This window comes from Rhinopithecus bieti, unplaced genomic scaffold (assembly GCF_001698545.2).
Source record: "Rhinopithecus bieti isolate Rb0 unplaced genomic scaffold, ASM169854v2 scaffold_42532, whole genome shotgun sequence".
Taxonomy (NCBI): domain Eukaryota; kingdom Metazoa; phylum Chordata; class Mammalia; order Primates; family Cercopithecidae; genus Rhinopithecus; species Rhinopithecus bieti.
Window position 1 is genome coordinate 1,332,248 of NW_016818301.1, and position 12,784 is coordinate 1,345,031.

General features: G+C 45.5%; 1 protein-coding gene across 2 annotated transcripts in view; it reads left to right on the top strand.

Annotated features, from left to right (window-relative positions):
* NHEJ1 (non-homologous end joining factor 1) overlaps window positions 1-7,417 on the top strand; it is an 88,776-nt gene extending 81,359 nt beyond the window's left edge. Inside the window, exons 6-8 of one of the 2 annotated variants that reach the window (XM_017856776.1) lie at window positions 4,547-4,664; window positions 5,384-5,502; window positions 6,282-7,417. In XM_017856776.1, coding sequence (XP_017712265.1) covers window positions 4,547-4,664; window positions 5,384-5,502; window positions 6,282-6,356 — 312 coding nt within the window. In that variant the 3' untranslated portion in view covers window positions 6,357-7,417. The remainder of the gene's footprint in view (window positions 1-4,546; window positions 4,665-5,383; window positions 5,503-6,281) is intronic. The other variant, XM_017856775.1, reaches the window with a different exon arrangement.
* The last annotated feature ends 5,367 nt before the right edge of the window (window positions 7,418-12,784 follow it).

Here is a 12,784-nt window from a genome sequence, read left to right on the forward strand (position 1 = left end):
TGTTCAGTTCCCACCTATGAGTGAGAACATGCGGTGTTTGGTTTTCTGTTCTTGTGATAGTTTGCTAAGAATGATGGTTTCCAGCTGCATCCATGTCCCTACAAAGGACGCAAACTCATCCTTTTTTATGGCTGCATAGTATTCCATGGTGTATATGTGCCACATTTTCTTAATCCAGTCTGTCACAGATGGACATTTGGGTTGATTCCAAGTCTTTGCTATTGTGAATAGTGCCGCAATAAACATACGTGTACATGTGTCTTTGTAGTAGAATAATTTGTAATCCTTTGGGTATATACCCAGTAGTGGGATGGCTGGGTCATATGGTAATGTGCTCTTATTCCTAAGGGAAGCTGATGGTTCACATTGCCGTGATTCCCTAAGTGGAGACCTGGGCTCCCAAGGGAAGGAAGTTTGTATCCAGACCAGCAATGTTTACCACATTGCAAGAGGGAGGAGCGGAATTCTTACTCTTAGGGAAGTCACATGTTGTGAGCCCTGCCCTTGCGATATTGTGATGGTTAGTGCCAGGGCCTTGGGGCTGTGCCAGTTTCTGGGGCGGGTGCCAGAACCAAAGACATGCTCAAAGGCTGACTCTGGAGAGCTCCAGTTAGCTTATTTTCCCTTTTTCTTCATTAAACCTGTATCCTCAGACTGTGGGCCCATATTTATAGGGTGAGCAGTAGATCAGATCTAGCCTTTCTTACCCAGGATTCTAGAAGTTTCTTTTCTGAAACTCAGAGGAAAGTAAGGCAGGGAGGAGAGGCAGATTTTGTATTTGTAGTTGAAAATGCTAATTGGAAGCTCTTGGGCTTTCTGGACCACTGGGAGTGAGTTTAGACCTCATGAAGATGAGAGATACCTCTAAAGAGGGGAGGTTGGACCCTCAGAACCAAGATGGGCTGCAGCAAGGACAAGAAGGGGAAATAAAATGCCCTACAGGATTTCTGTCACTTTGGTTTGCCTACAGTTTCTGGTATGGCTGTATACCAGGGTCCAAAGTCCCAGCGAATTGGACATGGGAGAGTAATATAGCTCTTGTGGCTGTTGAAAAATCACACTACTAGAAGTAAGTAATGAGGAAGTACTAAGAGTTTAGGTAAATGTAACAGAGAGTCTAAAAAGCGAAGCCTGGAAGCAGCTCTGGATTCCTTGTTGTTCCATCAATACTAGCTTGGAGCCAAGGAAGCTTTGGCAAACAGTTGTAGAGCAGAGAAAGCCACTTTGTGAAACAAAAGGAAATTCCCTTAGGCATAACCTTAATTCAGAAAATGAAGTCCTTTGCAAACTAGTGAATGTGAACTTAGCCTTCTAGTCTTGTTTCCCATGAGACACATCCGCATATCCTGTCTTCACACCTTTATGCTTCACTTACTTCCAGCACATCCAAAGTCTAACTTTGCAAGGCTTGTCTTGATGTCACCACCTCTGATGCTTTTTGCAGAACTCTTGTGTCAAAATTCATCCCTTTCTTCTTCTCTGGTTCCCTATTACCCTTCGTTTTGAACTCTGTTATAGCAAATCACTTGAAAAATAAAACAAAACAACATATGTCTGCCTATCTCCCACATGCAAATATGAACTCTTTGAGGTAGGGACTCTGAGTTACTATTTTTTTTTTTATTAACTCAGACCTGTTATGAGGGAAGGATTGATGCATCTGTTTCCCCTGCCTTGAATCCTGTCTTAGCAGACTCTCAGTAACTTTTTTGCTTACTAGAATTGATTCTGGGTTAATCAGATGAACACGTTCTACGAGTAGGCTTACCTGACTCTTCTTTCCCTCCCCACTTTGGGCAGTGACCCGCATTGTGGCTGGTACATCGTGCTCCTGGCTCAGGTCGCACCTATAGCAGGGGGCACTATTTACTTTACTTACTCCTGACTCCAGCATTCTCCCTTTGATCTCTGCTGCCTGCCCCAGATAGCCACTACCATTGTCCTGCCCCAGGAGCTAATGTTTCTCTTTCCCAAGCTCCTGCCTCTCCACCTCTCTTCCCTACTATATTTTGAGAATGAGGCCCAAGGAATCTGTGATAATGGGGAATGGCTAGAATGGGATTAAGAGTATGATCTCTCAGCTCCCACGGGTTCCAGTCTGGTCCAGCTGTCTCCTTTTTATCTGCTCCCTTTTCTTGACACCTTGGGGAACTTGTTCCTCAGCTGGATGGCCGGTCATCTGGGATGTGAAGGATTGCGGGTTGTGATCCTCGGAGAAGCTGGATTGCCCTTTTGACTAAAATTTTGCTGTTCAGGGAAGTAAATAGGATAGTAATTATATGTGTGGGCCCTGAAGCCAGACTGCCCGGACTCTAACCCTGTGCCACCACTTACTAGCTGGGACCATCTCAGCCAAATGAGGTCATGCTAGTGCCTACCATGCTCATTTATTCACACATAGTTACTGAGCCTCTACCGTGAGCTCAGGGTTCTTCTAGATGCCAGGGAAATAGTAGTAGAAAACACAAAAATGGTTTAATACATTTTAAGTACTTAGAGCAATGTCTAGCATATATTAAGTATTCGACAATTCTAGCAATATGCTGTTCCTAGGACTTTTCTGAGAATAGTCAGGTGGAATAACTTTGCCAGCAACTGCAGAACCAGATCTCTCTGAGAAGGGGAAGGACAGAGGAAGGGCTTAGATTAGTTTCCACGTTTAGACGCAGGCCTAACATTTCTGGCACTTCATTTTGAGGTTAAATACTTGAGCTGAGTGAAGGTCACCCTGAAAAATTGATGAATCTGTTTGATTCCATGGAAAGGGCAGGAAGAAATGACTCTGGACTGCCTCATTCTGCCTAACCCATTTGTGTAGACAGCACAGTGCCTACCAAGTCATGTATGAGTGACCCTAAGAGAGGCTACATTTCTTGGGTAGTATGAAGGGAGATGCTAGAGGTCAATATATAAGGAAGGAGGGCAGCTGTTTGCCTCCCCACCATCAGGGCTCTCTGGCTGTGGAGGAGAGAACCCTCTTTTGAAGGCGGTGTCTTGAGAGTTAGAGAGCTGAACTTAGGAAGGAGAGTGAGGTAGGGTAGAGGTGGTGTGGCCTGATAGTTTACCTTCCCTGTTTCAGTTCATTCCTCAGGGAATGCTGCCAGAGGGCTGTTAGACTCCTAGTGTGATTACTGGCTAGAGGCAAAGTTTGGACTCGGGGCACTGATTCATTGCCTGTGGTTTCCAGTGAAAGTCCAGGCCTGATATAGTCTTTATGGGGATAGGGTTGGAGTAGAAATGTATGTGACATTTCCTGGTAATCAACAAGGTTTTCAGCTATCCTGACTGGTTCAGCACCTGCTTTCCTGTTTCTCACACTTTCTCTTTTCTATCTTTCTCCCACGAGGGGCTTTCAGAAATGAATGCCCTTATAGCACAAAAAGGTGCCCTTGACCCATGATATGGGCCAATCCAGGATTCTTGGGTTGGTTCCCGTGTGAGCTGCTGGCATGGCTGCTCTTGGGGACCTGCTAACTTGGCTGGGAACCATGGTGATTTGCACGCCTAGGGACAGATGAAATCGTTCTGGGCCCTTTCCACGATTCCGAAGTGCAGCCAGGTTTGGGACCACTAGATACCCTAGTCTTTCATCTCATTTTTATTGCACTTTGTTCAGTCTTCAGCCATTCCCTGAACCCAGTTCAGCCAAGTGTATGAAACTACAACTAGGCAAAGCATTTTGCTCTGGATATAAGTCCACAGTTCATTCTGTAGTGAAGGAAACAGATAAATATAATGTAATCATAACAGTGTTTCTCAGCCTTTTAAAAATTATCACTTCCCTGAGGAAACTTTTAAGACATTTTTTGCCTAATCACTCCCTCTCAGGAAATTTTAATGCTACAGATATACCAAAAAATCTATGTGTGTGTGTGTGTATGTGTGTGCACGCTTTATGCTTTAAAAGAGTAAATTTTTTTTACCCCTCAAGAACAGTTTTCACCCCTTGGAGGAATCTCAGCCCACTATGAGCATGTGGGTGATAGTAAAGGAGGATGGGACAGCAGTGGGGAATGGAAAATGGCAGGGGGCCTCAAAAGTTTTGTCAGCTTTGTTTTTCCTGTCTCTTCTGCCTGAACATCACAGCTCCATATTTTTTTCTTGTGTTTCAGTCTGTCATTACCATTTTGCTCTCTCTCCTTTATCCTGAATTTTATCATTTTTCTCTAGTTTAGGAATGAATTTAATGAAAATAGTAATTTGTTCAGCTCAGGGAAAATTTAGGGGAAATAATTTCCTAAAGTAGCCCTCTAAGAAATCATCCCTTTGGAAAAAGAGCCTAGAAATCTATAGGGTATTCATGGGAAAACATAATAGACCTAAGGATTAGGGGAAATAAGATATACATTTGGAGTTGCCCTTCAGAGGAGATGTCCCAAGAAATCTTTATATTGGTGCCACCAGGCTTGGATATGGACGCCCCCTATTGGATCTAACTGCTTTATATTAATTCATTTGGGGTTGATGCCAGTTCTGCATGTGGGGTATTAGATTGCTTCTCCAGCAGTACAGTGTAACCAATGACAGTCTCTCCTCTCTCTTACAGAAACTGCCAGAGGCATGCAGCATTGGTGATGGAAAGCCCTTTGTCATGAATCTGCAGGATCTGTATATGGCAGTCACCAAACAAGAGGTCCAAGTGGGACAGAAGCATCAAGGCACTGGTGAGCACTCCAGAGGTACCTGGTCTGTCTGAGGATACAATTAGGATCTAGGTTTATGCTGTCCAATATGATAGTTTTCTAGCCGCATATAACATTTAAGTTTAAATTAATAAAAATGAAATAATACTAAAAATGTATTTTCTCTTTTGCACCAGCCTTATTTCACATGATTAGTAGCCACATGTGGCTGGTGGCTACCAAGTTAGTGCAGACACAGAACATTTCCATCACTGCAGAAAGTTTGATTGGGTGGCTCTGGTCTAGGTGCTTAGAAGGGTTAGTGAAAGAACCAGGAGAAAGATTAGTTTCCCTGGCTGGGCACAGTGGCTCACACCAGTAACCCTAGCACTTTGGGAGGCCAAGGTAGGAAAGGCCAGGAGTTTGAGACCAGCCTGGACAACATAGCAAAAACCTCATCTCTTAAAAAAAAAAGTTAATCTCCATACCTGAGACATGTCAGGGAATATGTAGAGGAACAGCTGGCTATTTTGAGTAAAGGAAACTCTCATCCTACCTGCTGAAAGTGGGCCTGGGGAAATCTTCATAGCAGAAACAGGGCTTTCAGAAAGTCAGCTGGAAGTTGGACTTGTGGCTACTTCTGTCTACTTATATATTTGTACCAAACTCTGGCCTTTATCAGAATGCTTGGTGAATACTAATGTCTTCCTGGTAAGAAGAAGGCATTTATCACTATCTTCTCTTGATCTTTCTGATTTCAGGAGATCCTCAGACCTCAAACAGTGCTTCTCTGCAAGGAATTCATAGCCAATGTGTAAACCAGCCAGAACAACTGGTCTCCTCAGCTCCAACCCTCTCAGCGCCCGAGAAAGAGTCCACAGTAAGTCATGAGCAGCTTCCTGGATGGTGTTCTGAGAGTTGGCACCTATATCCCCCAAACCAGTGGTCCCTGGAATTGCTACTTCATTGGCACTGCCTCAACAATATTGAGGGATATTTGTGACCAGGCTCCAAATTGTAGGTGTCTAGATGGAGAGTCATGGTCTTGCACATCTTCCCTTGCTGTCTCTTCTCTGTAGTCCTTGTACGAATGATGTGCCTCGACTCCTCTTTCACCTTATCCCACTTCCAGTGATGGCCAGTGATGACCAGTGATAGTCAGCGAGGCTGTTCCTTGGGGGAGAAGGGACATCTCCATCTCCTGCTTAGGGTCTTATATCACATTTGCTGCCTGACATAGACTTCAAAATACCTATGTCAGACACTTCCTGAATGCCTCTTCTTTCTAGCTGGGCATGGTGGCTCACACTTGTTATCACAACCTGTGGGAGGCCAAGGCAGGAGGATCAGTTGAAGCCAGGAGTTTGAGACGAACCTGGGCAACAAAGTAAACCCTATCTTAAAAAAAAACAAAATTAGCCAGATATGGCGGCATGTGCCTGTGGTCTCAGCTACTTTGGAGGCTGAGGCAGGCGGATTGCTCGAGCCCAGGAGTTCAAGGCTGCAGTGAACTATGATTGTGCCCGTGTACTCCAGCCTGGGCGAAAAAAAAAAGAGGGCCTCATCCTAACCAGGAGCCATGAGAGGAAGAAAGTTCCTTTCCTAATTTCAGTGGAACTATTTCAAAACCCTTACTAACTTGGGTTCCCTTTTTTCTAGGGTACTTCAGGCCCTCTGCAGAGACCTCAGCTGTCAAAGGTCAAGAGGAAGAAGCCAAGGGGGCTCTTCAGTTAACCTGTTGTGGCCTCAGCTGCTGAGGATGGACTTGGAGAATAGCTTCCAAGCTTCACCTTGAAAGAAGCTTGCATGGCAGCAGTATTTCTAAAACAGTGATCCAGTCAGAGGCCTACTGTAAGGGCAAGAGAACTGAAGTTCATGTTGACAGGCCCACAGGGAATTGGCCTTCCTATTCAAGTGGAAGCCAGTCTCTGAGAATCCCATGCTCTCCTCTCTTTTGGTGGAGGTTCTGTAGATTCAGGTTTCTACCATGGACTTTAGGTATATAGGGCAAGTCAGCAAGAAAGCACCACACACTCAGGAAGCCTTGTCTACCTTTCCCTAGAGTCTCTAGCCAGCCAGCCCCCGACACTCCTCAGAGACCCACTTCTGTCTTTTGCATGGAATAAGAAGCACTCACACTCCCCTGCTTTTGGGATTACTTATGCTGTGGAACTCATAACCCAATTCACTTCACTGGGTTCCACCCCATTGTTGTCTCTGGATGAAGTCTAGCCATCAGTCCAGTCCTTCAGATTCTTCTTAAACTTCTCTGCAGTGGCCAGAGCTAAACCTCCATTTGGAAACTTCGATCTTGAGAACTCTCTTCATGGTGGGAACAAGATAGATAGATGATTGCTGCTTTCCTGTGTCAAACTTGAATGCATTTTTCTCTTTGTTTCCAAAGTATAGGCAACAGGTTAAACTATCATGCGGGGTAGTTTATCAATCCTCCCACCTCATCCTCCTGAGTAACTGGGACTAAAGGCACACACCACCACACCTAGCTAATTTTTGTATTTTGTGTGTGTGTGGAGACAAGGCTTTGCCATGTTGCCTAGACAGGGCTTGAACTCCTGGGCTCTAGTGAGATCACTGCCCACCTCAGCCTCCCAAAGTGCTGGGTTTACAGGCATGAACCACCATGCCTGTCCCATTTCTGGTTTATTTACTTGTGATGGTTAAATGCCTCCTTATTCATATATCCTGTATATATACTGGTGTTTCTGTCCTGATGTCAAGTCTCAAGAGAAGATGATCAAACAATAATAAAATAATTATAATAAGAACAACAATAATAAATAGCTAACATTTATTGAGCAGTTAATGTATACCAGGTACTCTAATGAGCACCTGACATTGATCCTCATGGCATCATGTGAGGAAGATGCTGTTATCCCACTAAGAAATTGGGTCTTGAAGTAAGTGACTTATCAAAGGTCATACAGCTAATAAGTGACAGCCAGAATTTAAGCCCAGATAGCTGAGTTCTTCGCAGCATTATTGTATACACTAATGAGAACATTTATTTTCCAGAAAGGACATTAGGTCCTTCTTTCTAGTCTCCCACTGTAAACGTCCATATCCCATGACCTTGCCTCCTTTCAATAGGATGTTCTACTCCCCTGGGGCTCTTCAAGGAAGGAGCTCTTGAGGACTCCAGGACTTACCCTCATGCTCTTTCCTGCTAGCAGAGTCTGAGAGCTCCACCAAGGCTCCTTACCAGTCACTGCTAATAACTTTTCTTTACTCCCAGACCAGAGGACCCTAGAGTGTGCTGTGTGGTAGTGACTGTCATCGAAGTGAATTGGGAACTATATAAAAACAGCCTATCAGCTGGCTTACTTTGCCCTTTCGTTTCTTTCTTTCTTTCTTTTTTTTTTTTTGAAATGGAGTCTTGCTCTTGTTGCCCAGGCTAGAGTACAATGGCACGATTTTGGCTCACTGCAACCTCCACCTCCTGTGTTCAAGCGATTCTCCTGCCTCAGCCTCCCGAGTAACTGGGATTAGACACCCACCGCCAAGCCCAGCTAAGTTTTGTATTTTTAGTAGACACGGAGTTTCACCATGTTGGTCAGGCTGGTCTTGAATTCCTGATCTCAGGTGATCTACCTGCCTCGGCCTCCCAAAGTGCTGGGATTACAGGTGTGAGCCACCGCACCGAGCCGATCTTTTGTTTCTTTTCAGCATAATTTAGATAGTCAGATTTCATTATCCACAAGGCACATGGGAAATGGAAAGGCTTCCCAAGCAAGCTTGGAGAAAATACGGGTTCTTCACCCTGGGCATTCCCTGTACTCTAAGAGCACAGACTCCAGACATTTTTCATCACAGCGGGGTCAGAGGCCTGTGAATCCCTCAAAATTGTAGGTAAAATCTTAAGACCAAAATGTTGTTGATGTTCTCAAAAAGAATGTGTGACCTTCTAAAAAGGTTAAGTAAGAGTATAGCTAGTAACCTTCCATCCACTGCCCCCATCATCCCCAAAGGTTGCTGTCTCCATGGGGGTATTGCTTAAATACATCCTTAGAGAAACATTGCTACCAGAGGCCCTGCCACAGGCATTCTTGCCCTGAAGCCCTTACCCCCAAAAACTAGGGGTAGTGGTTGAGCATCATTCATCCTAAGGCAACTCCAGGGAAATCCCTGCTTTGACAAATTGGCCTAGCCAGGCTGTATTCCAGCCCTGCCCCCTGGCTTGGGCCCCTCCCTGAGGCCCCAGCCTGGCCCAACCCCACTCTACATGCACATAAAAGGGTCGAATTCTCGTGGCTGCTCCATAAATTTTATTCCGTAAATATTAGTTTTCCCTGTGTTTAATAAAGCAGTGGCCCACCTCCCCGCCTACCCGCCCGCTCCCCGGGGCTGGGGCTGGGGCCAGAGCTGGCTGGTGGGAGAAGGGACTCTTTCAATTGCTTTGGAGTATTTTTAGAAAAAAAAATAATATAAGGTGGTTTACACGAGCAAGCCAGCAAACCAGGAGCAGGACTTGGGACCTCGAGGAAGTTCCTGCAGGAACTCGACGTAAAAAGTAGAGAAATAGCGCCACCTAGGTTGCAAGGCCTACTTGGCCTTGCCGGCTGGTCCCCCATAGTTAGCTAGGACAGGCGTGCTCTTTGCTTGGAGAGAAAGCCTCATCCCTTTCCACTCCAGCTGGATAGCACTTCCTTTTCTCATGCCTCAATGGGAACTTCCCCAGCAACCCTTAAAAGCAAAGCTCAGGCTGGGTCCTGAAAGATATCACTAGGGTCATTCTCTTCTCTTGTCACCAGGCAGCCAGTCTCCCAGATCAAGGAGAATTTCCAAGGGATAGTAAAGTTATCGAGAAGGCAAAAAGAAAACTTCTAGTCTCCATCTTTCCCTGACTCCTGTGGAGCTAATTGCTATGGTGTAAGGTGGCAAAGAGTGAGATCTGTGCTCCTATGCTCTGAACTGGAAAGAGTCTAGCCTGTTGAGACCAAAATCCTTCCACAGGCCTGGTGTAGTGCACCCACAGTGAGCACTGGGGGAAGGAGAGATGCTCACATTTCTTGATACTCAGCCCTACTGCTGCTTGTTTTTATCCAGCAGTACATTTGGACTCCCTTTTCTTTCCTTCCTTTTCACTTAGACCTCCCATTTTCCCAAACCCTTACCTCCTCCTTAGCCCATGTCTGTTGGGAGATAAGCAGAGGCCCCTTGTATACTCTGTACAAAGTTGGCGGGAGGAGTGGGGAGTGGAAAAGGCTGTGCTGCTCCTCCTGGTTTCATTCCTTACATTGTCACCAGGAGCATTTTCCTCTCTCCATTTATTCTGTCTCTCATTTTCTCCAGCTTACAAAACTACACAAATTTACTCCGAAGAGTATAGGGTAAACCTAAATTCTCTTAATAGCCCTTCCTCATGATATGGTAAGCTCACTTTGTCTGTTCTGCTTATGCTATTAATGTAGACTGTGTTAATAGACACATTTCTTGTGCACTTTTCTGTTTTCATCCTTTCGTTAGATTATACTCTTTGAGAACAGGGTCAGTGTTAACCCTAACTCAGAAAATATCACTGCAGGGGTATTATACCATTAAATAATATAAGTTTATGTTAACTAGGTTTTGATACAATCGGAATATGTTTTTCTAAACTGCTGTGAAATAGTTTCTGTCTTCTAATTTTCTTGAAGAAAATCTGTTTGAAAGGAATAAGTGACATACTGGAAGGAAGCTGCAGAACTCAGAGCTCAAGAACCTTGGTTCCTCATCTCTGTTACTAACATGCATAAATGTATGGGCTAGCAAAATTGTAATGGATTACGCTAGGCTCTTAGATACAGAGGGGAATGCAGGAAGAGAAGGAAGCCCACACTTTGTAGGAGGGGGGTTCCCAGCTGCGGTGACGCCCTGGAAGCTGCTACAGGGTACTCTTGTCCAGGGCAGCTCATTGCTCTGTGTTTTTTCCTTGTGTTCTTGGCCAAGGCCTCAGAAGACCTCACCATGAGTGGAACATCCAGTGCGTGGAGGATATGAGGTAGCTTGTCTTATGTGAGGAAGAGGGACCATAGGGAATCCTTCTCTATTTGAGGATCTAGAAGTCCATCTGTTCTTGATCTTTCATCCCATCTTCTGAGACTTTTTTTTTGTGGTGGCCTTTTATGTATCCTCTCAGCTCTGGGCTCTCAGTTCTCTATCCTAGCACATAGGAAGTCATTAGGTGGCACCCAAGTATTCTAGCAAAGGCTTCATCACTCTTCTCAGCTATTAAGTCCCACCCCGCTCAGTTTCTCTGTTTGGAGTCCAACAGATTTTGCTACGCTTCCACCCACTCGGCACCCAACTCTCATGGGTTCTTGAGAATCTGGGCCAGTCTACCAGGGGAACCCGGAAGAAGCACTGGAAGAGCTCCAGGGTGTGGGGAGCACACAGCCATTGACTCACCTGGGAAGATTGTGCTAGGATTACTTGTCCTGCTGGGCCAAGGGCCAGTAGTTAAAGGAGCATGCAGTGCCACAGTCTTCCTCCCTCCCCTTACTCTGGGGCCCAAAACAGTAGCAGAGTTAGAATTGGGGAGTAGGACTCAGGGGCTGCTGGGAGTCCCTTCTGAAATGTGTTGTATTTACTTTTTCATATTGGCAGCTGGAAGGGGAAGCCCATCCCAGCTCGGCATTGTTGTCTAACATGGTTAATCAGATCCTATAATCCTGCTGTGGAAATATTGGGCCTCACTCAAAACAATAGAGACCGAGAATATTGTGGTTAAATTTCAACCAACTGCCTCCCTGGCCTGTTTGCCTAACCCCTACCCCCCTCTCCCGGGCCAGAGTCCTCCCAGCTTTATGGACCCCTGATAGGACTGACGGCCAGTCAGAAATGGGTGACAGAAGAGGGGAAAATGGAATAGGGGAAGGGTGATCCTCTTGACTGCCACTTCATCCTGGCTTTTCCCTCCTACCTCAGGCCTTGAAGGCTGAGCAGGGAGTGGTGAAAGGGGTTGGAGCTAGTAGAGAAGCTCCATAGGGTGTGGGTCTCCACTCAGGGGTCAAGAGCAGTACTGTTGGGAATCATGCATGGTAAAGACAGCCCTTACTCAAGAGAGAAAAAGCCTGATGCCACACAAGAAGGAAAGACTTCCAGTTTCATTTAGCATTGTTGCCTAGGGGGGATTTCAGGGTGTCCTGTCACGTGGGAGGAATGAGGAGGCACTAGTTGCGGAAGGCAAAGCTGGTAATAATTTAGGTTTTGTTTCATATATGACAGCAATACTAATAACAGTGTGATGACATTTGAAGGTGATACTGATGGCCCAACTTGAGTGGTTTTCTGGTAGTGGTAATGTCCGTTGTGTTGCCCTCTTTCATAGGTGTGAATTAAATCTGGCAGGAAAATTTACATAATTAGAATGGCAAGACAAAGGGAATAGATCATTTCAGAAGGATAAGCTGTACAATGGTATTTTGAATTAAGAAAAAAAGAAAAGATTGAGTGTCTGGATTGTGCTAAAGGGGAAGTTTAAGACTGGGCTCCATGGCTTACACCTGTAATCCCAGCACTTTAGGAGGCTGAGGTGGGAGGATTGCTTGAGGCTAGGAGTTTGAGACCTAGGCAACATGGCAAAACCCTGTCTTTGCAAAACATTTTTAAAATTAGCGTGGTGGGCCGGGTGGAGTGGCTCACACCTGTAATCCCAGCACTTTAGGAGGCTGAGGTGGGTGGATCACCTGAGGTCAGGAATTCGAGACCAGCCTGGCCAACATGGTGAAACCCCATCTCTACTAAAAATACAAAAATTAGCTGGATGGAAGTCCAGGTGGCGTGCACCTGTAATCCCAGCTAGCCTACTTGGGAGGCTGAGGCAGGAGAATTGCTGGAACCCGGGAGGCAGAGGCTGCAGTGAACTGAGATCGCACCACTGCACTCCACCCTGGGCAACAGAGCAAGACTCCATCTCAAAAAAAAAAAAAAAAAAATTAGTGAGGTGATGTGCGCCTGTAGTCCCAGGTACTCAGGAGGCTGCGGCAGATTGTGGGCTTATTGAACACGGCGGTGTGTTTTTGTGGCCATTCAGCAAGAAGCATAATGCCCCTGTTGGTGGTGATAGTGAATAAGCACTCAATGCAGTCAGTAAGTATATAATTTGAGTTAATACGTGTTTGAGGATTCCTGTTTCTTATTGAATGTGGGTTTCTCTATCTAAT